A 27,907-nucleotide genomic window follows, 5' to 3' on the forward strand; every position below is an offset into this window, starting at 1 on the left:
CTTTCTAGTTTGAGATGACTGGAGTTTGCATAAGTACTGTACCCATTTATTCATTCCTAAAATATTTGGATGACTGCTGTGTGTAACCAGTTGTAGGCACTGAGATAAATAGAACAGAAAAATTCCCATTATCCTAGGATTTACCTTTTAGAAATTATATGGCATGTTAATGATAAATGATATGGCGGAAAAATAAAGCAGGGTAAGTGGATTAGGAAGGCATCACTGAAATGATATTTGAAAAGTCCTGATGGATGTAAGGGAGCAAGCCAAGCTAAAGGTATGGGCCCAGCTCATAATAGCTGGTCAGTAAAAGCTTGCTGAATGAATGTACACGTGCACGAGTCAATCCAGTGGTGAACACAGGAATAAGCTGCAGTGTTCCTGTTTAGGTCTCTGACCTCACTTCCTCGGAAGTAAACCAACATTTATTGTGTAGTAGGCAGTGGATCCCCACCATGACCCTGTTTTGCATATTTGGGGCTCCCGGGCTGGGGTACATTTCTGTCAACTCCCTCCAGACCTACTGTCCTTTGGCCAGGACGCGGTGTTGTGCAGCCACCTGCTTCCGACTGGCAGGGAAAGTGTGAGAGCCGGGGCAAAATCCCTCCCGCCCAAATGCCTGCTCGATGTGGAAAGGCGCTCCGAGCCCAGGTGGCTGCTCTGGACGAATGGCACCATGGCCGGGCCCCCGCGGCCGGCTTTCACCCGCCAGCTGTCGGCTTTCCACTCTCCTGCGGCGAGGGCGCCTTCCCCCGCCGTCCGGAACTTTGCGACTGGAGCACGGTTCCGGGCGGGGCCTGTTGGCGAGCGGAAGCGGAAGTGTGCCAGGGAGGCGTAGTACTGGTAGCTGCGGTGGCGGAGCTAGCCATGGAGCACGTGACGGAGGGCTCCTGGGAGTCGCTCCCGGTGCCGCTGCACCCGCGGGTGCTGGGTGTCCTGCGGGAGCTGGGTTTCCCGTACATGACGCCGGTGCAGGTAGCCGGGGCCGGGGAGGTGGGCCCTCGGTGCGCAGGGGGCAGCTGGGGAAGGGGAGGTTCAGGGCGGGCCCGGCAGCCGCTTAATTGGATGCGGCCGGTAGGTGTTAGGACTCGCATCCTGGAGTTTTTACTCCTCCGGCTGGGACTTTTGCCACGTCTTTCTGCTGCGCCGACTCGGGTGATGCCAAGCTGGTTAATGATCGCCAGGCAGAGGCGGCAGGCGGCGGCTCACCTGTGCCAGGGTCTTCACCGCCCCCCACCCCGCCCTTAGGTGCTGGGACCCAAGTGCCTGGTTCGTATTCTCCCCCTACCCCCTCTAGCTGTGAGACCTTGGGCAAATGGCTTAACCTCTCTGTGTTTCATTTCCTTTCTCTGTGAAATGACGAAAATAGTATTACCAGAGGGTTGTTGTGGAGATTACCTAAGACAGTTTGGGGCACATCATGGGCGCTCAGTAAATGTTACCTGCTGTCATTGTTATTATTACTTGGGCTAAGTGAAGTGTCCTGGTCCAGTTTATTCATTTATTCAATAAATTTCTTGAGGACAGACTACGTATTGGGTAATTTTTTCTAGGCTCCAGGGATTTTGCAGTGTTGGTCCCCACTCATGGGCCTTGTTTTCTAATGCCCGAGAGAAAGGGGTAAAGGAATAAGGTAATTTCAGCTGGTGATAAGTGTTGTGGAGGAGACAGTGACAAGAAGGTACAGGATAGGAGATAAGATTCAGGAGGCCTCTCGGAGGAGGTGTCATTAAGCTGCTACCTGAATGAGAAGGACCTGGCTGTGGGGTGATTGGGGGCATGATATTCCAGCAAAGAGAAATGCCCATGCAAATGCCCTGGGGCTGGAAATGAGCTTGGAGGAACAGAAAGAAGGCCTCTGTGGCTGGAGCAGCATGAGTAGTGTAAGAGGTGAGCAAACCGGGTGCCGGATCTTGCAGGATCTTCCTTGTAGGAGCTTGTATTTTATTCTAAATGCAGCGGGAAGCTGTCTTCCATGGGAAACTGTGCAGAAAGGGAAGGGATGTGACTGCGGCGTAGAGAATAGACTTTAGAGGAATAAGAGGAGAAGTGAGGAGGTCCATTAGGAGGCCACTGTCAAGTTAGAGGTGATGGTGGCGTGGAGTAGAGAGAACGCAGTGGATATTGAAAAGTCAGTGTTGGGATAGCTTTAGGGCTCCTGAGGGGCCAGATGTGGGGTTCATGAAGAAAGAATCTACAGGGACCCTGAGGTTTTGGACTTAGCAGCTGGGTGGATGGTGGTATCATTTATTGAGATGAGGAAGGCTGGGAAGGATAACAGGCTTCAGAGGGAAAATCAAGAGGGTTCTGTTTTGAAATGTTAAGTTGAGATGTCCATAGGCTCCTCAGGAAAGGTGTGGAGGAAGCAGGCAGTGCTCTGTGCCATGCCTCGGGACTGTAGACAAGACCCAGTGTCTGCCATTGGAGTCGATGGTCTAGGTGCTGTCCACTGTGGTAGTCACTCACGTGTGGCTGTTGAACACTTGAAACATGGTGAGTCCATGTTGAGATGTGCTCTAAGTGTAAAATGTACAGTGGATTTTGAGGACTTAGTGTGAAAAACAAATGAAAGATCTCATTCTTTTTTTTTTTAAAATAAACTTATTTTATTTTCGGCTGTGTTGAGTCTTTGCTGTGCGTGGGCTTTCTCTAGTTGCGGCGAGCGGGGGCTACTCTTCGTTGCGGTGCGTGGGCTTCTCATTGCGGTGGCTTCTCTTGTTGCAGAGCACGGGTTCTAGGCGCATGGGCTTCTGTAGTTGTGGCACGTGGGCTTCAGTAGTTGTGTCATGCGCGCTCTAGAGTGCAAGCTCAGTAGTTGTGGCGCACGGGCTTAGTTGCTCTGCGGCATGTGGGATCTTCCTGGAGCAGGGCTCGAACCCATGTCCCCTGCATTGGCAGGCGGATTCTTAACCACTGTGTCACCAGGGAAGCTCCCCCCACCCTGTTTGACAACCCCAAATGTCTTCAGACATTGCCAAATGTTCCCTGCGGGCACAGAAATCACCCAGGCTGAGGCTTACTTGTGTTGAAGCAGTTAGAAAAGTGCTACACGTGCTGCAATGGGTGAGCTCAGGCTCTGGGGACCAGGAGTGGAGTGTGGTCCTGGAGGGGGCAACCTTGAAGCGAAGACCTGAGTCTGCTTCAGGTTCAGCTGCTTGTTGCTGCAACCAAAGGGCCAGGCCTCTTGTAACCCTGTGGGTTTTCTGCGGTGTTTATAATTAGAGGGCCTATTTAAATCGTTGTTTTGTGATACTAGAGCTGGAAGGAACACAGTGTCTTCAAACCCTTCTTGGTCCAGAGAGGAAGAGTAGGCAAGGCAGGGCTAGAACTCAGGACCCCCAAATCCCAGCTTGGCTCACTTCCCCTCCATGCCATCTGTGTAGACACCGCTGCTGTATTACCTGTGAGCTGACCCCACTGGGGCCCCTGTGGGTGACTGTAATCGGAGTCCAATTTGTGGTGGGGTCCAGTGTGACCAAGGCCAGCCTTGTGTTCCTTGGGCTTTGGTCCTCATCGGTGGAGTCACGGCATCCCCTAACCAGTGCTCTGCCATCTCTCTCTTCAGTCTGCAACCATCCCTCTGTTCATGAAAAACAAAGATGTTGCTGCAGAAGCGGTGAGTACCTTGTGTAAATGCAGCTTGTCTTCCTGTTTTCCTTCCAAAATGAACTGTGAGGAAAAGCAAACGGAAACTTTCTGCCCTTTGCAGGTCACAGGTAGTGGCAAAACACTCGCTTTCATCATCCCCATCCTGGAGGTTCTCCTGAGAAGGGAAGAGAAGTTAAAAAAGAGTCAGGTGAGGATAGCTAAACGGTTTATTTTCACTTAGTCATCGGAGAGTTCACAGTTGAGGAAGAAGCTGGTCAAAAGCTTGAAAAAATATAGAAGGAAAAAGTACAGTCTGTCCTCATTACCTGCAGGCTCTGTGTTTATGAACGTGCCTACTGCCTAACGTTTGTTTGTAGCTCCCCAGAGCAGCACTCAGTGTGCTGTCGTGCTCATGCCTGCACCTATATGGGGCAGCGACAAATGGGAGTCGCCTTATGGCACTTTCCCAGCCGAGTCTCATCAGGGCGATACTGCCTTCTCGTTCCAGCTCTCAGGCTGTAAGCACGTGTCCTTTTCCCGGTCAACTTACTGCTGTGATTTTTTTTTTTTTTGGTGATTTCACTGTTTAAAATGACCCCCAAACATAGTGCCGAAGCGCTATTGAACGTTCCTGAGTGCAGAGAGGCTGTGATTTGCCTTACGGAGAAAATACATGTTGCATAAGCTTCTTTTGATAGTGCTGTTGGCTATGAGTTCAATGTTAATGAATCAACAGTATATATTAGATGAGGTGCCTTATTTAATAATTTAATTGAAGTATAGTTGACTTACGAAATAAGGTATCTATAAACAGAAATATGTGTAAAAGAAGCTTATGTCTTGATAGGTCGACACAAATGTGGCCAGAGGCTTGCAGGAACCTAACCCCGTTTCCCCAGGGGCAATGGTCCAGTGTTCACTAACAGCGTACGTGGCCGCTTTGTAGAACAGAACGAGGACTGACTATAATTCAAACTACAGTTGACCTTTGAACAGCATGGGTTTGAACGGTGCAGGTCCACTTAAATGCGGGTTTCTTTCAGTAGTGAATAACTATAGGTCTACACCAGCCGAGGTTGGTTTAATCCCTAGATGCGGAATTGGGACATGGAGGAACCAAACCGGTTGTATGGAGAGCCAGCTATAAATAATTTGTGGATTTTCGACTACGCAGAAGGTTCACATCCCCAACCCCCACATCATTCAAGGGTCAACTCTCGATGTGTACTGTGACCGGGCATGACCGGGCACTGCTGAAAAAGCCCAGGAAGTGCTGTTTCTCTGGGAACCTTCGTCCATTAGGTGGAGGGTGCAGTCTCGTGTGAGTTCAGCTCTGCAAGCCCTGGGCTCTGCTAATCACGTGCCTTCCCCCGCGTGGGCAGGTTGGCGCCATAATCATCACACCCACGCGAGAGCTGGCTGTTCAGATAGATGAGGTCCTGTCGCATTTCACGAAGCCCTTCCCACAGTTCAGGTAAATGGGAGGTAGGGTCCCCGTCAGCCATGGGCTGTGATTTTGCCTGGCCTGCTCAAAGACACTTTTCTTGTTTTAGCCAGATTCTCTGGATTGGAGGCAGGAATCCTGGAGAGGATGTTGCGAGGTTTAAGGAACACGGGTAAGTTGCCTTGCTCGCTCTTGGCATTGAACCCAAGAGGAATCGACACATGATCTAGGCTTAACCAGAAACCCCCCGCTTCAGAAGCCCCCTCCCCACAAAAAGTTCTTTCTTCAGGCCAACCTCCCATTTTGCTCACGGGCTCATGATCTCGTCCCTCCCGTGGTGGTCCCTGACCTCGCCCCGAGCCCCAGACACACAGATGATCCACCTGTCTGCTTGGCATCTCCTCAGGCATCTCACAGCTGTTGCAAACGCGTCTACAACAGGAGCTTGGAATTTTCATCCCCAGGCTTGCACCTCGTCTGGAGCTTCCTGTTCATCTGCCTCTGTTGCTTCTCCTGAAGTGAGGGGCCCGGCCTCAGCTCGTCCCGGCCCCTCCACTCCCCCTCACAGCCAGCTGGCACCACGTCCTCTGCGTTTTCTCTCCAGAGCGCGTCTCTAACCGTCAACCTTCCCATCACCACCTCTCCTGCTCATTTCCCCCCTGGACTCCTGCAGTGGCTTCTCTGTCTCTCTCTCTCCTGTGTGTGTCTACTATTGCCCCCAATAGTCCACTCTCCGCGTAGCAACCAGAATGCCAGTCAGGTCATGTCACTCACTGAAAGCTCTTCAGTGGCTCCTCCTGGCGCTTGGGGTAGATCCTAGTGTCTGCCTAGGGCCTGTGAGCCACCACTCTCCACTGCTGCCCGCTTCACAGCCCACCCTGCTGCCACAGTGGGCTGGCGTTCTCCCAGGTACTGCACGTGCCAGGCTCTTCCGTGTCTCCAGGAGGCTCGGGAAAGTCGGGGTGGTGTCTGTCCGGCAGCATTTTACCTTCAGAGCCTAGTGAGGCGCGAGCACATGGCTGGTGTTTAATAAACATTCGGAATGCGAGTTTGAATACGCGATGGCCATCACTCCTTGGCATTTTATTGTCCCATGATGAATAAGGTTTGTAATGAGCAGCAATAGAATTTGTACCCAGTTTGTCAGTGAATCTCAATAAAGAAAACTATTTTTCTTGAGCACTTGCTGTGTCCAGCTACAATGGGAGATACTTTGCAGCAGGGGTCACAGACTCGAGTTGCTACAGGGCTCAGAGGATAATATAAACGTGTGAAGGGGGTGGGCGGGGAGTGGGAGGGACTGGCTAGTTCACGCCTGAGTACTCACCTCCCACTGATCGCTGCCCACAGAACTCTGGGCTCAGTTCTCCAGGTTTTGAATGTTTTAAAAAGAATATGGAATTCCAGATTTCTGTGTGTTATCTCCAGGTTGTTTTAACTGTTGGCATGTAATTCACATTTAAAAAAAACAACAAAACTTTCCTGCAGGCCACCCAGTCTGTGGGGGCCACGTTTGGCTTTCAGTCTGCGTTTGTGATCTTTACATAAAATTATCTCTAGTTCTGTTCACATTCTCATTTTATAGATGAGTGACCTGGGACCTAAAGTGGTTGAGTAAAGTCAGGGGGTCAGCAAACCCTTTCTGTAAAGGAGTAGATGGTAATTATTGTAGCTTTGTCGATCACACAGTCTGTGTCATAACAGCTCACCTCTGCTGTTATCGTGTGAAAGCCGCCAGAGGCAACCCATGAATGAAGGAGGATGTGTAATTACGTGCCAATAAAATGTCGCAAAAACAGCAGAGTCCAGATGTGACCTAAGAGCCAGTTTGCTGAGCCCTGCCCTTGATCTCAGCCTGGAACCCAGACCTGTCCCCTCACGGCGCAGCCTTCTCTTCCCACTGTGGTGGTCTCCCTTCTCTTCGCTGGCATTTTAGATGACTTTTGCTGGGGGGAATACAAAACTTGGTGTTTGGAATCACAGAGGTCCCCGAGATCCAGCGAGTGCGGTAAATGTTAACTTTGTTTTCATAGTGGGAACATCATTGTGGCAACCCCAGGCCGCCTGGAGGACATGTTCCGAAGGAAGGCAGAGGGCCTGGATCTGGCCAGCTGCGTGAGGTCCCTGGAGGTCCTGGTGTTGGATGAAGCGGACAGGCTTCTGGATATGGGGTTCGAGGCGAGGTACTGGAGTTTGGACTTCGTGGGCTCCGGGTGACACAGGATGAAAGGGAGCTCAAGATGGAATTCCTTTATTACTCCATGACTGTCTCTATTAGCCACATGTGAATTTCTTTTTTTAAATAAATTTATTTATTTGTTTATTTTATTTTTTGGGTGCGTTGGGTCTTCGTTGCTGCGTGCTGGCTTTCTCTAGTTGTGGTGAGCGGGGGCTACTGTTCATAGGGTACACGGGCTTCTCATTGCGGAGGCTTCTCTCATTGCGGAGCACGGGCTCTAGGTGCGTGGACTTCAGTAACTGTGGCACGCAGGCTCAGTAGTTGTGGCTCCCGGGCTCTAGAGTGCAGGCTCAGTAGTTGTGGCGCACGGGCTTAGTTGTTCCACGGCACGTGGGATCTTCCCGGACCAGGGCTTGAACCCGTGTCCCCTGCACTGGCAGACAGATTCTGTTTATTGATTGATTGATTGTTGCCTTCGGTCTTTGGTGCTGCGTGCGGGCTTTCTCTAGTTGCGGCGAGCGGGGGCTACTCTGTTGCGGTGCGCGGGCTTCTCATTTCGGTGGCTTCTCTTGTTGAGGAGCATGGGCTCTAGGCACATGGGCTTCAGTAGTTGTGGCACGCAGGCTCAGTAGTTGTGGCTCACGGGCTCTAGAGTGCAGGCTCAGTAGTTGTGGCGCATGGGCTTAGTTGCCCCACGGCATGTGGGATCTTCCCAGACCAGGGCTTGAACCCGTATCCCCTGCATTGGCACGCGGATTCTTAACCACTGCGCCACCAGGGAAGTCCCCACATGTGAATTTCAAATCATTAGGTTGATTAATCCTTCAGATTCTACCACACAATTTAAATTCCATTTCTTATGTCTTTGATGTTCTTAAGATGTGTTTTCCTTCATGGCTTCTTTAAAAGTTTCTGTGAGTTTTAAAAAAGTAAGTAGCTTTATTGGGATATAATTCATATGTCACACAGTTCACCCATGTAAAGTGTACAGTTTCATGGTTTTTAGTCTCAAAAAGTTTTGTCTTAATTTCACTCTTTAATTGCCCCCCATTGTAAAAGTAAAATTATATGCTTACATTGAAGAAACCTTGGGAAAATGAGAGTATAAAGAAGAAATGAAGATCGCCCATAATCTCACCTCCCAGTAGTAGCTACTGTAAATATTGTGATGGTTTTCAGTCTTTTAAAATAACCTGTTTAGTATCATAAAACACCATTTTTTGATTATGCTGATAAGTGAGGGGTTAAGATGAGTCCTCTCTTTTTAGCATAAACACCATCTTGGAGTTTTTGCCGAAGCAAAGGAGAACGGGCCTCTTCTCGGCCACTCAGACACAAGAAGTGGAGAACCTGGTGAGAGCAGGCCTCCGGAACCCTGTGCGCATCTCGGTGAAGGAGAAGGGCGCGGCGGCCAGCAGCACGCAGAAGACCCCCTCCCGCCTGGAGAACTACTACATGGTGAGCGCTGGGTGGTCTCACTGACTCCTGCAGGCCATCGAGGAAGATGTAGGGGTCTAAGGTACAGCGTGGGAATTGGGGTTAACAGTGTCGTGTACTTGAAATTTGCTAACAGAGTAGTTCTTCAAATACAAAAGGGAGCTATGTGAAGTGATGGGTGTGTTAATTCACTTGATTACGATAATCATTTCACAGTGTACGCGCATGTCATCACTTCGTACACCTTCAATGTATACATGTATAGATTTTTAACGTGTAAATATGCTTAAATATGTACAATTTTTATTTGCCAATTATACCTCAGTAAAGCTGGAAAAACTAAAACAAGTATTAAAAGCCAAAGCAATTTACTGAAAAAAGTTACTAATTTTTTTTGACTTGAACTGCTTTCAGTAAGCTTAGTTATGTTTTTTGGGGGGCCGTGCCGCACAGCACGCGGGATCTTAGTCCCCCGACCAGGGATCGAACCCGCCCCCTGCAGTGGAAGCACGGAGTCCTAACCATTGGACTACCAGGGAAGTCCTGTTTTTCCTTCTAAATGATCAGCTATAATAATTGTTTTAACAACTTATTAGATTTTCCAAGTTTTATCAATATGGTATACGGTGTTCCCACTGATATATGTTAACTCTTAGCAATTAAAACAAATAAACAAGCAAATGGGACTTCCCTGGCTGTCCAGTGGTTAAGACTCTGTGCTTCCACTGCGGGGGCACGGCTTTGATCCCTGGTTGGGGAACTAACATTCTGCATGCTGTGCGGCACGGCCAAAAAAAAAAAATAAGCAAGCCAAAAATAAATGCTCTAGAGACTGGCTTTCAGTTTTCTAAGAAACTAAATCTATAAAAATGACACCCTGTGGCACATTTTTTTTTTTTTTTTTTTTTTTTTTTTTTGCGGTATGCGGGCCTCTCACTGTTGTGGCCTCTCCCGTTGCGGAGCACAGGCTCCGGACGCACAGCCCCAGCGGCCATGGCTCACGGGCCCAGCCGCTTCACGGCATGTGGGATCTTCCTGAACCGGGGCACGAACCCGTGTCCCCTGCATCAGCAGGCGGACTCTCAACCACTGCGCCACCAGGGAAGCCCCTGGGCACTCTTAAGTAATACGGACCCTTGGGTCCAATTCCACAGCTATGAATCGTAATCTGTATTCTGTGTCCAAGGATCTGCATTTTAAAGACCTCCCCGGGGGTGGTGTTATGGCCGGCATGGCGCTGTCTGCATGTTGGGGTTTGGGAGGTACTTACTGCACTGGGTGACTCCCTGTCCTCAGTTACATGACTTTGTGACTTACGTGTGTCAGCAGCCCAGGCTGATGTTTATTCTCATCTCGGTAGACTGAGTAACATTCTGACGAAAGTCTGTCCCTTTTCATGGAGGAAATTAGATTCCTTAAAATTTAAGGCCGAAACTGAAAATAGCTATGGGGTTATTATTGTCAGCAAATTTGTTTTTATTTTATTGGTTTTCCTTTTTATTTTGTAGGTATGTAAGGCAGATGAGAAATTTAATCAGCTGGTACATTTTCTTCGAAATCATAAGCAGGAAAAACACCTGGTCTTCTTCAGGTAATACTTCTGGGGTTCAGCCGCACCCAGAACGTGCACATGTGTGTAGCCTTCAGGTTTGGAATTCCCTTCAGGTTGTTTGTCTGTTAGGGATGTGTTTGGCTGCAAATGACTTCTGCAGCTCAAGCTGGAGGGGTTTATTTTTCTCCTGTAAAAAGAAGTCCAGAGGTAGGCAGTTCCTGACATTGGTTTCTGTCTCGGCAACGTCAAGACCAGTGTTTCTTTAACTGTCTTGGCCTTTCCTTCCTGTAGGTCACCTCCTAGTTTTAAGATGACCACTGTGACACCTGCTGCCACGTTTGCATTGAAAGCAGATAAAAGAGGAAAGGCAGGGAGAGGGGGAAGGGCAGTGCTTGCTATATCCAACCCTTTTAATCAGAAAAGCAAAAGACTTTCTCAGACAGCCCCCTCCCAAGCTGACTTCTGCTTTCGTTGTATGGGCCAAAGGTGGGTCACCCAGCAGCCCCTCACTTTAGGAGATGGGAAAAAAACAAGTGGGTAGCTGTCCCAGCCTCTGTAGTAGAGGGAGGTGAAGGAGGAAGTGGTTGGGAGGGTGTTTGATCCACCAGCCTAGTGTCTGCCACACTGGGGTGTGTCCTGTTGTCAGAGCGCAAGATAGGAACAGTTGTGTGCATCCTTTGGGCTGTTTTTTTCCTCCTCCAGATATACCTGTGGTGTTGTCTTTTTGGCAATACCAAAATAATTTTATGTTTCTTTTCCATCCATCATGTCACCAATAAAATGCATTAGCTGTACTGTCCCATAGTTAGAAATACAACCTGGTACACACACACACCACACCACACACACACACACACACACACAAACACACGAAACTGAAACAAAGATTTCATAAAACTGCATTTGACTAGGTGGGATGCATTCTGATGCTTTCTGTTCTGTTCTACTCTAATTTTTTAAAAATGCTGGTTGGTCCAGACTCACTAAATTGATTTTAGAACCCACCAGATTGCTTTCAGGATCTGTGGGTTGTGACCCTAGTGTGCAAAACTGCTTTATTATGTACTGATGTGACTCTTGGTGGAAACTGGGGAATCTGGCAGCAGTCAGTTAGCACAGGTGTTTAAGACAGGAGATTTAGACAGGAGTTAGCCCGAATTGGAATCCTGCAGCCTGGTGTAGTGGGAGAACATGGGAGACGGAATCACACCTTCCTTCTGGTTCTCCTCTGCCACTCACTTGTACTGCCTCTCTGGAAGCTTCAGGTCCCTCATCTACAAAAGGATGTGACATCCCTTTGGAATCCCTCAAATAAAAAAGGTGAACTTTATTAGAAGGGGGCTGTGTAGGGAGCTCACAGACTCAAAGAGAAAGTTGGGTGCACCGCCTCTAGGGAAGACAGGATCTGGGGGACCCAGATGGCCATCTCTTTAGGGCACAGCCTCATTGGGATGACCCTGCTCCAGTCCCCTTTTGTCCTCGACTCCAAGTCCAATATCCAGGATAGAGGACCTGATAGGTCTGACTTCTGCTGAGCCCTTGGGAACTGCACTGAATGGGGAAGAAGCAGTTCCCTGAAAGAAAAGCAGGAGTAAAGCTATATTTAAGACATCATCGTTCTTGTTGTGAAGGACTCCTTCTGTTTAATTAGTTCCTCCGGGAGCCAGGGAGATCCCCTTGCTAGAACAGCTTTAGACAGGAGGAACACGTTGTTTGGGTTTTAACTCCTGCTGAAGGGGTTTTGTCAAAAGATTGGCCTTCCCCTGGCCGAGAGCTTAGTTGTGGATGATAAGCACAGCCATTCTCCTCTGCAGTCTCCTGGGACGACTGGGTGGTCCCCACTGCATCTAGTGCTTGCGGCCTCCCTCCCCCCATCGCAGGAGGACCAAGGCGGCCTACGACTCTAAGCCCTCTGTCCCCTCTCGCAGCACTTGCGCCTGCGTGGAATACTATGGAAAGGCTCTGGAGGCCCTGGTGAAGGGCGTGAAGGTAATGTGCATTCACGGAAAGATGAAATATAAGCGCAATAAGATCTTCACGGAGTTCCGCAAATTGCAAAGGTGGGTTGGCTTCCTTGGAGATGGCGGATCTCCAGCCACTCTGCTCTTTTGCAGGTCGCTCTGCCTCGAAACCCTCACATGTGTTTCCCTGCCTGGAACTCTCTTCCTCCTCAGCCTGGTTATCACATCTTCTCTGTATAAATATCCAGAGCCCCTGCCCTCTGTCCTGACCTCATTACACTTTGCTACACTGACTTCCTTACTTATCTGTCAACTTCCCTGCTAGGTTGTAAGCTCCGTAAGAACGGGAACCTGTGTGTTGTGTTCGCTCCCCCAGTGGGGCTTTGGTAGCTGTTTGTTGAATGACGGAACAGACAGGAGCAACCCGTTAAAGGCTGTAGATTGTCAGCTGGTGGCTAGGCTGTAGGGAACTTGTGGCTCTAGTGATCATAACTTGATTCTGTTTGTGCATAGAAATAATACTTCTCTGTGTTTCTTAATCATTGAGCCTTCTGGCTATGTTAAAAGCAATCTTTTAGGCAAAGTGATAGAATTGATGGATACATGACAGTCTGGGAGGGAAAATTTCATTTGTTTTTTTTAAACGGCTGCAAAGGATTAGACCAAATACTGTGGGTTTTTTTTTTTTTTTCCCTCAATGGAAGTATGCTAATTTAAAAAATCTTTTCAGTGTTTCCTCCCCACCTCTTTACAGATTTCACTGACAACTTGTAAAGTCCTAGAGGTTCTTAGGAGGAAGAAAAATCAAAATGTTATTCCTATATATCTGCTTCTGTGAGAGATTCTGCAACCTATGTTATTACTGTCATCCCTCAGTAAGGACTGCTTGATGGTGAGGGAAATAGTGGCCTCCTTACTCAGTGTGGTGTTTTCTCATTTTCTAGTGGGATTTTAGTGTGCACTGATGTGATGGCCCGAGGAATAGATATTCCTGAAGTAAACTGGGTTTTGCAGTACGACCCTCCCAGCAATGCCAGGTACAGCATGAGAGAATGTTACCCACTCTGTCTAGGAATCTAGGCTAATGAAATAGGAATCCTGAGGAAGAAAACATAATGATGGTTGTCAAAACATTACGAAATAACAAAAATAGGGGAACTGGTGAGTTATCATTGATAGGTCAATAGTGATACTATATTATCACTGAAATTTCAGTCATTTTCAAATACTTTTTTTTTTGTGTGTGTGGTACACGGGCCTCTCACTGCTGTGGCCTCTCCCGTTGCGGAGCACAGGCTCCGGACGCGCAGGCTCAGCGGCCATGGCTCACGGGACCAGCCACTCCGCGGCATGTGGGATCTTCCCGGACCGGGGCACGAACCCGGGTCCCCTGCATCGGCAGGCGGACTCTCAACCACTGAGCCACCAGGGAAGCCCCCTCAAATACTTTTTAATAGATCTTTTTAATTTACTTATTTTTAAATATTTTGGCTGCGCCACACAGCATGTGGGATCTTACTTCCTTGACCAGGGATGGAACCCATGCCCCCTGCATTGGAAGTGCAGAGTATTAACCATTGGGCCATCAAGGAAGTCCCTTAAAGTTCTTGCAGAAATGCACATGATAGAGTGTTTAAAGGAGAACAATATATACATCATATATGAAGATGTCAGTTATTATCTGAAAGCAAGCATATATTCCTGATAAATGCCTCCAAACATAGGAAAGCACCTGTAAATACAAACTCCTAAGCAATAGTTGTTACTTCCTGGGGGGGGGGGTCCTCATAGGTCACTTTTATTTTCTTTTTTATGCTTTTCATTGTTTTTCAGTTTTTCTACTGAGACTGCTTCCTCCTACCTATACCGTCAGATAGGCATAAATTTAAAAGTTTTCTAGTTCATAGTAAATGTCTAACAGAACCCTCTCTGGTTTGCACGTGTACTTTAATCGCCAGCTCTTCTATAGCACTAATAAGCGGCGGGTTGGGATGGAGCTCCTCGGGTCATTTTAGGTGCATCAGCCGTGCGGCTGCAGGCCTGCGCTCTGCTTGGCCACCGTCACGTGGTGACCACGTTCCCGCTCCTTGTTGTTCACAGTGCCTTCGTGCATCGCTGTGGCCGCACAGCCCGCATCGGCCACGGCGGCAGCGCGCTTGTGTTTCTCCTTCCCATGGAAGAGTCGTACGTCAGTTTCCTTGCAATTAACCAGAAAGTAAGCTGTCTTCCTTTTTCCTATGGAATGTCCAGTGCTGGGGTAGTTGAAAAAGTTCTTTTCCAGCAAGTGGGGTCCAGAACTTAGATTAGGGGTTGCAGCACACAGGGGCCAGGCTGGTGATGTCCGTGCGGGAACCTGGCTGGCTTTATGGCTGTGGAGAGGCTCTGGGGTATGGCCACTGCTCGGCCCCAGCTAAGTATCACTAGTTGGGAACATAGACCTATGTTACCATACTTTCCAAGCAGAAATCAGGATTGTTAGGTAAAATCTCATTTTAAACTTTGCTTTAAAATTTTTTAAATACTTTCTGGACCAAGTAAAATACTTTGCTTGGATTTGGGCTTCCAGGCCTCTGCTTTAAGATTAAAATGGATTGTTCTGCCTTTGGTTTTATTGGCACTGGCTCTTATGGGGTAGCCTTGGTTGGGGATGAGGTGATTCCAGCCAGAAGTGACGCTGTGGTCCCTGTGCAGTGCCCCCTGCAGGAGATGAAAGTCCAGAAGAACACAGTAGACCTCCTTCCAAAGCTCAAGTCCATGGCCCTGGCCGACAGAGCTGTGTTTGAAAAGGGCATGAAAGCTTTTGTGTCGTTCGTCCAGGCTTATGCAAAGCATGAGTGTAACCTCATCTTCAGATTAAAGGGTAAGTTGGACTTCTTCACATAATTGTATCTCCATCTGAAACATCTGGTGGTTTTAGAAGTATTACAAGTATGAAACTGCTTTGTTTATAAAAACGTCAGGCCTTATTACTCAGCCATAAAAAGAAACGAAATTGAGCTGTTTGTAATGAGGTGGATAGACCTAGAGTCTGTCATACAGAGTGAAGTCAGAAAGAGAGACACAAATACCGTATGCTAACACATATATATGGAATTTAAGAAAAAAAATGTCATGAAGAACCTAGGGGTAAGATGGGAATAAAGACACAGACCTACTAGAGAATGGACTCGAGGATATGGGGAGGGGGAAGGGTAAGCTGTGACAAAGCGAGAGAGTGGCATGGACATATATACACTACCAAATGTAAGGTAGATAGCTAGTGGGAAGCAGCCGCATAGCACAGGGAGATCAGCTCAGTGCTTTGTGACCACCTGGAGGGGTGGGATAGGGAGGGTGGGAGGGAGGGAGACGCAAGAGGGAAGAGATATGGGAACATAGGTATATATATATATAACATTCATTTTGTTGTAAAGCAGAAACTAACACTCCATTGTAAAGCAATTATACTCCAATAAAGATGTTAAACAAAAAAAAGTCAGGCCTATGCCAGGTTTAATGTATTCTAAACATTTAAAAGAAAGTCTTCTTGGGAATTCCCTGGTGATCTGGTGGTTAGGACTCCGAGCTTCCACTGCAGGGAGCATGGGTTCGATCCCTGATCGGGGAACTAAGATCCCATGTGCTGTGCAGCGCAGCCAAAAAAATAAATAAAAATAAAATAAAAGACAGTCTTCCTTGGGTTTGAGTAGACAGAATACACTGGCTGCTGAGTATTCCTTTTTAGTAAAAATGTAATTATTTTAATTCTAATTAAAATGAGCCCATTAGGTCATTTAGGTAGACAAAATTATATTGCTATGAATGTTCTGTGGGTTGATGCCTATAATCCTATTTTGGGTGTGCTAACTGCAGTGTTTTGGTTTAATCAGATCTCGATTTTGCAAGTCTTGCTCGAGGTTTTGGCCTGCTGAGGATGCCCAAGATGCCAGAGCTGAGAGGAAAGCAGTTTCCAGATTTCGTGCCTGTGGACGTCAGTACAGACACCATTCCATTTAAAGATAAAATCAGAGAAAAGCAGAGGCAGAAGCTATTGGAGCAACAAAGAAAAGAGAAAACAGAAAATGAAGGGAGAAGAAAATTCATAAAAAATAAAGCTTGGTCAAAGCAGAAGGCCAAAAAGGAGAAGAAGAAAAAACGGAATGAAAAAAGGAAAAGGGAAGAGGTAAAGTTTGCATTTTTATTATTTAAATACTCAACTTAGAATTCTGAACAAGTTTCACTGAAGTGTAGTATATAGTTATCTTCTAATAGGAATTGCATAGGACTCTCAGATTTCTATACTCCCTTGGTGGCTTGGGTGGGGAATGCGCTGTGTTTGTGGAAGCTGATCTAAGCTAGTTACTGATTAAAAATTGCTGGTTTCACTTAGAACACTGTTGCTGAGAAATTCAGTAGCTTGTTGATCTCTTTTGTACTCAGGGTTCTGATATCGAAGATGAGGACATGGAAGAACTTCTTAATGACACAAGGCTCTTGAAAAAGTTTAAAAAAGGCAAAATTACTGAAGAAGAACTCGAGAAGGGGCTGTTGACAAGTGGCACAGGATCAGTCAAGACAGCAGATTTGGGGATCTCAGATTTGGAAGATGACTGCTGATTCCTGCCGCTCAGGCGAAGTGCACGAGAGCAACGGGAATGCCACGAGCTGCGCTGCGCTCGCAGATAGCTTGCGCTCGCCATGTACTGAACAGCAGAACTTCAGCAGATGTCCGGGAAGAACCACCTCTCCCAAAGCTGCTGTTGCAGACAGCGATGTGAGGGGTTTCACGCTCATGAATATTTTATGAAAAACATACCAGCCTTTGGAGTCTAACAGAAGAAAATATAAATTAACTGAGTGTAAATAACAGATGTCAGTATTTATTTTGATGGGTTACTCAAAGAGCTCATTGTTCGGTGGCTATTTTATACTTAGTTTTTAACACAGAGATACTGATGTAGACTTGATTTTAGGCCTTTTAAAATTCCTCAGTGTTTTCAGGCACCTGATCTCCCTGGATGTCCTTCTCCCTGGACTTCAGTTCTCTCTTTGATGTACTGTGCAGAACACCTGCACAGCCCCTAGTACTGTTTTATTGGTGAGTATCTGAAAAACAGAGGAAGCAAGTCATTCTGGAAAAGAAAATTATTATGCCTTCTGTTGAATAAACTGTATTTCATTCTAACTGTGCCTTAAGTGTGTGAAGGTGGCTGCATAGTGTCTTTACCAAGATGGACAATACATTTGGGCCTGGGGTCAGCTTGCAGTACCGATGCAACGCCGTATCAAAATCTTTCATACAATTTGAAAAGATGCTGAATTGTTCCCAAGAACAATTTTAAAAAAGCTGTTCAGGACCAAAACATGTTTAAATTCACATCTTTCCCAGATACAGAATTAAAGTTTGCAAATATTCTGGAAGGCATCTTCGTAAGTGGTGAGGCATGTAGGATACTCCTGCCAAAGACGCTGTTTCTGTCTTGGGTTCTCATGTTAGTTTCCACTCTGTTTGGCTTGATCCTTTTTTTGGAGATGACAGCCCTCAGCTCATGTTCGCTGCTGGAAGCCTGATGCAGATTCAGCAAGTGTTTCCTGCCTTTCTCACACCGTGCAGGCACCGTGTAGCCTGCATCCTGGGCGGCTGTTGGTTGCTGGAGGGGCGCCTGGCCGCAGTTAGGACCCCTGCTCTCTTAGGCCTGCATGGCTTTCATTGATGCTTCTGGCAGATAAGTCTGGAGTGTGGGGAAGATGAAGGGAGGGGGACGCGGCACATCTTCTTTCATCAGTCAAGTAGCCAATAATCTAACTTGTATTTCTGGAAACTGGAAATGAATGAAAGTGTCTGGAAACCATAAGCACAATTTAGGTTGGGTTCTAGGGGAACCATGAACATATTTTAGATGGGACTGAAATGAATAAAAAATTCTCCAAGACGTATGATTTTAAGTCCTTAGTCGGTAAAATTTCATAAAAAACAATTCAGTTTTGGCCTGGCTCATTGAGGGGCCAAGAGGCTGCTCCCAGCATCAGCTGTTCGCCAGCAGGAAAGGGCCCGGCTGTTACAGATAGAGCTTGATGAGTTCGTCGCTGACTGCTGAGGGCGTCAGCACCCCCAGGTCTGTAAACAGCAGTGTGATTAAGGAAGGGGAGGTGTAGTCGACCCACGGGTGCTCCTCTTTGAGATCCTGTCCAGTCTGCGTGGACTTCAGAGTATCTGCCTTGTACTGAGGAGACAGGAAGCATACGTTAGTCTGCCCCACGTGTTCAAGGCTCTGAACTGGAGAGGCCTTGGCCTGAGCAATTAGTGTGCTCCTGCCTCAAAGTGCTCTCTGGAAACGGGGGGAGGCCAGCTGTGCAGCACACTGGCGAGGGGGATGAGTGTGGCTTGGGTGAGCAGATCATTAAAGAAAAACTTAAGCCACGTGTCCCCTCACTGGTGTGCTGGATTAACTCCTCCAGACCTCTCAAGACAACCATTTAGAGCATTTACAGAGTGCTTACTAAGTGCTAGGCACTGTGCTAAGTTCTTCCCATGGATTATCTCAGAATTGTCGTAACCCTTGTACAGATAACTGAAGTTCACAGAGCTTACAATGAAAGGACTCGCCCAAGGTCACATGGTTAGTAAGTGGTGGAGATGGCAAGTGAGCCCAGACAGCTGAGCCGAAACTTCGACTATTACCAGTTTCCCCTGCCTCCTTGGCCTGTATCTAGTGCTTAATTGAATGAGAGACAAAGACTTAAATTCTGGGGACAAATTAGGCTGTTCAACAGCCACCAACTTACCTTTGTATCCTGAGTATTGGAAAAAATAGTGGGAAGTGAATAACTTAATGGAACATTCTTAGCACTGCGTTTTTCTTCAAAGGTTTCAGTTTAGACTCAAATACCCCTTCAAATATGTAAAACTCTTGCCTTAAACTTATCTGGGACATCTTGCTGGTTTAGTGGGAAGAGCCGTACAAACTTGAAACTTTCTGCAACAACATAAAAAGGCTTGTTCCGTGCTTTGGCACACACGGCCATCTGGTTGGTTCCAATCTGGGAAGTCAGAGAAAAGCGGAGAAGGGTGAGATCTTATGGCATATCTGAAGTGGAAGCAACAGAAAGTATATGGGTGAACGTAATATATGTACTTCTGGCTTTGGAATTACAGAAGACCTTTAAAAAAGAAAACACGTTTCTCCAAAGATATACAAATGGTCAACAGACACATGAAAAGATACTCAAGATTCTTAGTCATGAGAGAAACACAAGTCAAAACCACAATGGGATACTGCTTCACATCTAGGGTGGCTATAGTTAAAAAAACAAGTGTTGGCAAGGATGTCAAAAAGCTAAACACAGAAATACCATATGACCCAGCAATTCCACTCTTAGGTATATACCTCAAAGAATTGAAAACAGGAACTCAAATAGGTAATCGTACACCCGTTCACAGCAGCATTAGTTACAATAGTCAAAGGATAGAAGCAACTCAAGTATCCATCAACAGATGAATGGATAAACAAATGTGATGTGGTACATTATGCAGCCATAAGGAGGAATGAAGCACTGACACACGCTACAATATAGATGAGCTTTGAAAACATCATGCTAAGTGAAATAAGCCAAACTCAAAAGGACAGATATTGTATGATTCCACTTATATAAGGTACCTAGAATAGGCAAAAATCATGGAGGGAGAAAGATTAGGGGATGGGGAGAGAAAAATGGGGAGTTTTGCTTGATGGTGACAGTTTGGGGTGACGGAAAAGTTTTGAAGACAGACAATGGTGATGGCTGCACAACAATGTGAGTGTAATCCCACTGAATTGTACACTTAAAAATGATTAAAATGGCAAATTTTTATGTTATATATTATCACATACAACAAACTATCATGAAATCTTTCCATGTTAAGCAACAGATAAATTTTAAACATTATACTGATGTCAAATATGCTCCATTAAAAAGAAAAACCAACCAAAAGCTAAATTCCAGTTAAAGCATGTTTTGAAAAAATATAAATTACTTTCTCCTAATTTACATAAATCAGTCTCCAAAGCAGGAAGAAATCTGAACAAAATTTGACCGCTGCAATGGCTCATGGGAACTGGGAAGCCATTGGCTGCAGTGGTGGAGTCTTGAAGCTAAGCAGGGTTAGAGGAACGAATCGTTAACAATACAGTGCTAGCTGGATGTCTGAGGTCAGCTCCACGCCCTGAGCAAGGGCCTGCGGAGAACTGATGCTCCTACCTTGTTAATGATTCCTCCGTTTTCAACAACTCCTTCAGCACCAACAATGACAAGATCCACTTTCTCCATGATGTAGCTAAGGAAATGAAAAACAATTTTTTAATGCTCCCTCTTCTTTGCTCTTCTTAGTAGCAACATCGCCTGCAAAGACTAATACTCCATTTTCACCAAGGTAAGTTCCTCTCATAACTTTCTTCCAAAGAGCACTGAACTCATGAGACAACCCCTGGCACTGTTACCGGTTCTGCTACAGGGGCACCAAGACCTGTTTTGGTCATGACACCACAGTAAGACGTGTAACTCACCCTGCCACCCAGTAATGTACATGCATATGTGTGTAGCTGAAGCAAGGATTTCATGACCCGGCATTTATCCTTACTACGTGTGGCACATTCTGTTTTCCTTTCTACATTAATACAAACAAAATTTAAAGACCTGATGTGATCTGAAGTTGGAAAAAATGTTATGTAATTCAAGAATCTTGCAGGTAGGCTGAAGGCCAATCTACCTTTTGAAATGAGCAATTAGGGACTTCCCTGGTGGTCCAGTGGTAAAGAATCCACCTTACAATGTGGGGGACGTGGGTTTGATCCCTGGTCAGGGAACTAGGATCCCACATGTCGCGGGGCAACTAAGCCCGCGAGCCACAACTACTGAGCTCGTGCGCCTCAACTAGAGAGAAGCCTGCGTGTCGCAACTGAGACCCGACGCAGCCAAAAATAAATAAATAATAAATAGATCTTAAAAGAAAATAAAATGAGCAATTAGTAGAATTCTTTAAAATGTTTACTCTTAAACACATTCCTAATTTCCTTAATCATCTCCTTATGTGTTTTCTTCCCAAGGGATTATTACTCCTGTTTTCTCTTGGGAGGCACGCTGCCAATCCATGGAGCATGTCACCTGGACTTTAGGAGTGAAGTTGCACAGGTGAGACGAAGAATCCCAGAGTGCCACTGAGGGCAGCCCGTGTCTTCAGATGAAGAGGGAGCACTGGTCACATGTGCTGACCTGACCTCTGCACCTTGCTCTTAAAATGCACTATGATACTGCCACGTCAATGACTCCCCCTCTCCCTGACATCCTACAGCCCTGTCTGTACACTATCAAGGCCTTATAATGAGCTTGCTGGTTTAGCCCAGCTATCAGTTAAGAGGCGGGACGCCGCCCAGTCCAGTTTTATGAACGAGACTCAAACCTTCCAACTGGAAGTGCTGTTCCAAGCCACCCCTGGGAGTGGGCGAGGAAGAGTAATTGTGGCGGGGGAAGCCAGGCACTTACCCAACAGCAGCATCCAGTACGACAGTGACAGGGACACTGAGGTGGCAGAGGGCTTTGGCCATTTTCTTACTGAAAGTGACAGTTTGAGAGCATTAGAAAAAAGTCCAGGAAAGTCCCATAGTGGTGTATGGTGAGTCACTTAATTTGGACAATGATAAATCACTTTAGCTGGAAACTCAGTTCAAGTAATGGATTAAGGGGCACATCCTGAGACTCTGGACTAAGGAAACAAGAATTTGGGTCCTTTAGAAGGAAGTACGTGTTTTAGGAGAACTGCGCTCTTGGGGATACAAAAAGATATGTAAATTCAGGAAAAAAGGGTTTTTCTTTTATTATGTTCTGGCTAGATATGTGGCGAATTATCTATTCCTTGATAAAAATCTTTCAATTGCTGTTCCTCTGACTTAAGTACTAAATAAAACCCCTAGATCCTGTACTGTGACCTACTTCAGATTCACGGTGATTTTTCTTCCAGGGGCAGGAATGGGCACTGTCAAAGGCAATGCTGACTGATTGGCAAATCAGGGGCCTATTCTGGCTCCTCTTACAATGGATTCTAATCCTCGGTTTGCTCTTTAAAAGGACTGCTGGGCTCATAACCAAATGGAAGGATACTTGCCCTGATAAATCAGGCTGTGACTCTGTAATGTACACACTGAAACGCTTCTTGGCCGCCACGGCTGCTTCCAAGACTCTCAGGACCACTCTGGAGTAGGCGTGAGTTAATATTCTCTGTGGGCACAGAAAGCTCTGTCAAAAGGGCAAGCTTCTGGCAATCACCCATACTCTATGACCCTCTGATGCGTGTTCCTGGTACCCTAAAGCTTCTCCGTATGCTTTCTCACAAATCAGCTGTAATCAGAAAGGAGATCCTTGATAGTACACTGAGTTTAAGCCCATATACAAGCTGAAAAAGTTTTCTGCCGGAGGAATCTATTATGGGTCTCCTCTTCTCGTAGCAAGCGCAGAAGTGACATCTCCATGTGGTGTTACTCAGATACAAAAGCCTTTATATCTGAAGGCTCTGTTAGGTTCCTTTGGGTTGGCTTCCCTAATTCTAAGACATGGTTCGCACTCTTGGGCATACAGGCACCAGGCAGGTAGCATAAAGGAATGCAGGGGGCCGGTTGGGGCCAGCAGCAGAGTGGAAAGGCTGAGCTCCAGCTGTTGTCATGTGGGCCCACTGTGGTCAGATCATCTGGTTTTTCTAGAGGCGCTGAAAATCCAATATTTCAATGTTGGCTAATTTTTAAAAACTTATAAACGCTATTTGGGGTAAACACAACCCATCTGTGGACTGGATACAATTTGCAGATACTTAGATGTAATCTCTGCTCTGGGGAACAGAGTGCAGAGGACAGTGTAAGCAAGGAGGAGGGACGTAGCTCCCTAGCTCCTTTCTGGGCCTCGCCCAAGAGCTTGTTAGAAATGCAGGTTCTCAGGCCACACCCTTGTCCTACTGAATCAGAATCTTCATTTGAAAGATCCCCAGGTGGTTCATCTGCATGTTCAAATTTGAGCAGCTGTGCTGGAAATTTAGCCAAAATAGCACTGATGCGGGTGGTTATTACACATTCAACTCCACTAGAGCAAACGAATCCTGCAGCGAGTCTGCAGAAGGAGAAGGCCTCGGTGAGAGGCAGTCACAGGCTTGCCTCCACTTGGCCCCAAAATGGCTTTGTTTGCAGTTGGCTTGTGTACAAGTTCCACTCGCATCTATTACGTCATTTATTTAATAACATACTCCAAAAAAAAAAAAGACTTCAAAAATTGGGAAAGGGGTAACAAACAGTGGACAAGAGTCCATATGCAAGTGAATACTTTTATGGTCGATGGAGGCTTAGATGGCAAAATGCGGCGTGCTGCCGGGAGAGGAGACGTTATAAAAGTTTTACGACCCCTTTGCTGGGAGACTGACTTGATGTGCAGCTCCCGTCTTTCCTCACTCAGCTTATCAACACTTGGTGGTATCTCTGTAAGAGCGTTTGGAATGAAGATGAAAAATCTCAATCCAGTGCTAACATTCAGCAGGAAGACCGTCAGTATGAACCAATGACAAGAGCTGTGTTAATTTAATTCAGATTAATTTAGTACACATCCAGTAATAAAAAATACTTTTTTTAGTAAGACACCTTATCAAATCAAGAATCATCCATGCTGTCCCAGGGTTTTTCTCTGCCTGTTTAAAATGACAACCGCCTATGATAATAATATCTACATTTAGACAGTGCTTACTATGTGCCGGGCATAGTGCAGAGTCCTTACACATACCATCTCATTAATCCTCACAACACCCCTATGAGGTAGGTGCTGTTATTACCCTTATTTAACAGATGAGAAAACTGCAGCACAGAGAGGTTAAGTAACTTGTCCAAGGTTACACAGCAAGTAAGTGGCAGAGTCAGGATTTTACCCCAGGAGTCTAACTCCAAAGTCCTTGCTCCCAATCACCACACATGATCAAGATCTACTCACCGCCCCATCTTTGATGAAAGTATGGCACAGATCTGCAATTTTATTTCTCGACAGTGATGTTCTCCTGAGAAAAATCTCTCCCCGCTCAATCATGATCTTTTTACATTTGGAGTAATCCTGGGAAGAAAAGAGCAAAATGAGGTGAAGGGGAGGATCCAGATAAAGCTGAGAATATTTGTGGCCAAACAGAGAAACAGAGAGGTAACCGAGGAGGGCAGGGGCTTACGGAGTATTCCAGGGAGGTAAGGCTGATGAAGCGCAGGAAGAGCTCCCCGCCCGAGGACACGGCCACAGAAGAGTCCACGCCACACAGGGTTTCTATGGCACTGGTGAGATTCGCTCTCAGGCCCTGGAGTGTCTCCCCTGGAATGATCACATGAGGAATGTGACGTTCATTTTTGACCCTTGATGGGTCTGTGATTCACTCACTCATTCAACCAGTGTTTACTGGGTGCAGGCTGTATGCCAGGCGCTGTTCTAGATGCTAGAGATACATCAGTGAACGGGACAGACAGGGTCCCAGCTCTGACGGAACTCCCTTTCTAGTGGGAGAGGCAGACAGTAAACAAGCACACAAAGAAATCAACAAGTTAATTACAGACTGAAATGAGGACAGAGAAAAGCAGAATGATGAGAAAGGTGGAGCTACTATAGACAGAGTTAACAGGGGTGGTCTCTTGGAGTGCAGGCCTAAGCAGAGACCTGAGTGAGAAAGGATCCAGCCGAGTAAAGGTCCAGTGGGAAAAGTCTCAGATGCAGACTATAAACGCAAAGGTCCCAAGAAGGGAATAAACTTGGTATGAGAAACAAAGAGAGGCCAGAGTGAAGCACAGCTCAGTGAGGGACAGCATAGAAGGAAATTAAGTAGCAGTGACAGAAGAGGTCTGCGGGGTGGGGTAGGTAAGGCTTAGGTGTTTGGATTTTTTTTTTTTAATACTTATTTATTTGGCTGCCCTGGGTCTTTAGTTGCGGCATATGAACTCTTAGTTGCAGCTTGTGGGATCTAGTTCCCTGACCAGGGATCCAACCCGTGCCCCCTGCATTGGGAGTGCAGAGTCTTAGCCACTGGACCACAGGGAAGTCCCAGGTGTTTGGATGCTATTGTAAGTGCAATGGGAAGAGGCTGGAGGTTGTCTTAGAGACATGCATCTCTAGGCCAGCGCTTTAGATTAAAGAACGCTTTATTATTTTTATTGTTATTATTATTATTTTGTTTATACCCAGATGCTTACATTTAGGATGTCTGAATTAGTAGTAATCACAATGATGACATTAAAACCAGAATTTATACTGGAACATTCTCTACAGCAACTGCAAAGAAACTTCCACAAGACAGAAGCTCAATAAATCCTTGTAAAGCTCAACTATTGCTATAATTTAAGCTTCAAAGTTAACCTGGTATAATATGGTCATTCTTTTTTTTCTTAATGTTTTTTTTCTTTTATTTCTAATTCTTTCTTGAATTCTATCACTACATTTCTGTTTTTCTAAATCTGATTTATATTATGTCTCATGTCTTGTACCATTTAAAAAAATTTTAGCTCATTGTAAAATAGCGTGTTATGGTTTTTTTTTCTGGTTGTTCTTTTTTTGGGGATTTATTTATTTATTTATTTATGTTTTGGTGTGATTTCATTGTCTGCAGGGATGTTATTCTCATTCTGTCTTCCTTACAGTAACTTTTATGGCGTTTGGACACAACCATTTCATTTTTAAGTGAAATGAGTCTTCCTGAACTTTTAGAAAAAGACTTTGTTCAGTTGTCTTTTCTAACCCCACAGAGCTCCCTCTTCCATTGTTTTATGTAGTGTTAAAAAATACAGTAGCTTGCTTTCTGAGATTTCTTGGTTCTGTTCTCCTCCCCAAATCTTTTCTGGACTTTCTCTTTCTTTCTTTTCCTTTATTTTTCATTACCCCAACCTTCTGCAATTTTGATTCCACTCCCCACTATTCAGCGGGGACCCTGGCAGGAAGAAGCCCTGGCAGGTCAGTTTTGAGAAAATGCAGGATCTATGCTGGTCTAACCCCTTCAGTCCATCTGGCTGGCTCCCTGCACTCACCTGCTATTGTAGTGAGAAGAACCACAGCATCCCCCCAATTTCAGCTGCTACTCTCAAAGTGAGACGGTGCACCTCAGATTGGGACTTGAACCCACATGCCGGGACTCGAACCCGGCCAAAACGTACCATCTTCCAACTGAGATCACACACCTGGTTTCAGGACTTAATGAAGCTCAGGTTCTTGATGTCTCATCACAGAAAGAATTCAGTGAGAGACAAAGTGATAGATAAGAAGTGCATTTATTTAGAGAGAAACACACTCCACAGACAGAGCGTGGGCCATCTCAGAAGGTGAGAAAGGCCAATATGGTCATTCTTGATTCAAAGTATATTTCATTGAAAGGAGACCCATTCAATGATAACTTGAGGGCTCTCTTCACATTAAAAGGACAGAAAAAGAGGGAGGGGCTGAGCTTGGGGCTGCATTACCTTATGTAGGCACACATCCGTCTCTCACTTGCTACACTTCTAACAGTTATGAGCAGACTTTCCTAACACCTGGAGTGATGGAGGATGACCGTCTTTACCTTTATCTCTCCTCAAGTATTCCAGCAAAGTCCGGATGGCAGCTACTGCTGAGGCCATGTCAGGATCTTCTTTCATCTGAGACTTAAAGTATTCAATTAACTCTGGGAAGGGAGAAAAAAGTGATTCATCAAATTCATTTAGCAGGATAGATGACCAGAGAGCTTATCAATGACTGTTGACTTTAAAAAGCAAACTAATTTAAAAAATATTTTCTTTGCAGGGTGTTTGGCTTCAGGGGCACCATAAATGTTGATGGGAATAGATATGACATCACTCTACTATTTGCAAACTCTTTCTCTCTCATTTTGCAAAAGCTAGCCATGTACAATGGCATAAAATTTAAGCCCCATCAAAAGGTAGTGAAAGGTCATTCTCCCCCTTATCCTAGACCCCAAGTCCGGAAAGAATCCCAGAGCCAACCTCCTTACCGATTTCTCCTGCACCCCCCAGTCTATGCCAAGTCAAGCGTATTCACCTACATACATATGTACATGTATGTGATGCAGAGGTCCACCCTGCTCTTATTTTTTTTTTTACATGAAAGGTACTGTATACACATTAGTTTGCCCTTCTTCTTCACTTAATAAAACACCTTGATAACCACATTAGACAAGCAAATCAAATACGCCTTTCTTTTAATTCTAGTACCAGATCCAACAGGGCAGGGAGTCTTACTTATACTTCACATATGAGGAAATCAAGACTGCGAAGACCTGCACATGCGTCCGAAATCTCACTTTTTTGGACGGCACTGGAAAGCGTGGGGAGAAGGGGTGTCCGGGGATACCCCCAGGACCCATTCCCTGGATACAGGAGCAGCGAGTGGTTTTAGTTGTGACTAGAGGAACCACATCCAGCCAAACAGCCTGAGCTTGGAAAGTGACCTCTCCCGCAGCCCAGTCTGGGCGTGCGAGGTGGAGGGATCCCTGCGCGGCTCCGCTTTAGGCCCAGCAGGCCCGTCGCGTCCCAATTTACCCTTGTCGTCCATGGTGCCCTCTGGACCCCGGGGCCCGAGGGGCCCAGAGCCGCTCGCGCCACTTGGATGGGTCCAGCGACCGCGCGGGCTCCGAATCACAGTGACCGACAGCGTACAGCACGGCTCTGCACGGCTCTGCACGGCTCTGCACTCCGCTTCCGGCGCCTTGGGGGCGGGGCTGTGGCTACGGCTCGCGGCCTGAGCCC

At 46.3% G+C, this 27,907-nt stretch overlaps 2 protein-coding genes across 6 annotated transcripts; one reads left to right on the forward strand and one right to left on the reverse strand.

Annotated features, from left to right (window-relative positions):
- The first annotated feature begins 818 nt into the window (after positions 1 to 818).
- On the forward strand, positions 819 to 17,333 carry DDX55 (DEAD-box helicase 55). 5 transcript variants are annotated; one of them, XM_004276662.4, is made up of 14 exons: positions 820 to 978; positions 3,569 to 3,619; positions 3,713 to 3,799; positions 4,974 to 5,065; positions 5,145 to 5,207; positions 7,069 to 7,218; positions 8,483 to 8,672; positions 10,160 to 10,242; positions 12,132 to 12,263; positions 13,109 to 13,201; positions 14,265 to 14,379; positions 14,856 to 15,024; positions 16,034 to 16,326; positions 16,584 to 17,333. In XM_004276662.4, exons 1-14 carry the CDS (start codon positions 871 to 873, stop codon positions 16,758 to 16,760), a joined length of 1,803 nt encoding a protein of 600 aa, XP_004276710.1. In that variant the 5' UTR covers positions 820 to 870; the 3' UTR covers positions 16,761 to 17,333. The 5 variants fall into 5 exon arrangements, with proteins under 5 accessions (XP_033296650.1, XP_004276710.1, XP_033296649.1 ...); XM_033440760.2 differs by having other exon boundaries at positions 839 to 978; positions 3,387 to 3,619; XM_033440761.2 differs by lacking the exon at positions 820 to 978 and adding an exon at positions 1,027 to 1,272.
- On the reverse strand, positions 17,067 to 27,871 carry EIF2B1 (eukaryotic translation initiation factor 2B subunit alpha). The gene is made up of 9 exons (XM_012535557.3): positions 27,701 to 27,871; positions 26,725 to 26,826; positions 24,364 to 24,500; positions 24,138 to 24,254; positions 22,282 to 22,394; positions 21,663 to 21,731; positions 20,382 to 20,457; positions 19,059 to 19,184; positions 17,067 to 18,367 (listed from the first exon to the last, which is right to left on the reverse strand). Exons 1-9 carry the CDS (start codon positions 27,711 to 27,713, stop codon positions 18,203 to 18,205), a joined length of 918 nt encoding a protein of 305 aa, XP_012391011.1. The 5' UTR covers positions 27,714 to 27,871; the 3' UTR covers positions 17,067 to 18,202.
- Positions 27,872 to 27,907: the final 36 nt, after the last annotated feature.

The sequence above is a fragment of the Orcinus orca genome, chromosome 15 (assembly GCF_937001465.1).
Source record: "Orcinus orca chromosome 15, mOrcOrc1.1, whole genome shotgun sequence".
NCBI lineage: Eukaryota > Metazoa > Chordata > Mammalia > Artiodactyla > Delphinidae > Orcinus > Orcinus orca.

Bases quoted from the DNA above. Each gene is read 5' to 3' on its own strand.
- DDX55 (XM_004276662.4), top strand. From the start codon at position 871: ATGGAGCACGTGACGGAGGGCTCCTGGGAGTCGCTCCCGGTGCCGCTG. The intron at 3,620-3,712 runs GTGAGTACCTTG...TGCCCTTTGCAG, and splicing joins AAGATGTTGCTGCAGAAGCG to GTCACAGGTAGTGGCAAAAC. The intron at 12,264-13,108 runs GTGGGTTGGCTT...CTCATTTTCTAG, and splicing joins GAGTTCCGCAAATTGCAAAG to TGGGATTTTAGTGTGCACTG.
- EIF2B1 (XM_012535557.3), bottom strand. The intron at 20,458-21,662 runs GTAAGTGCCTGG...TCATTTCCTTAG, and splicing joins GTACTGGATGCTGCTGTTGG to CTACATCATGGAGAAAGTGG. The intron at 19,185-20,381 runs GTAGGAGCATCA...CTGACTTCCCAG, and splicing joins ACGGAGGAATCATTAACAAG to ATTGGAACCAACCAGATGGC.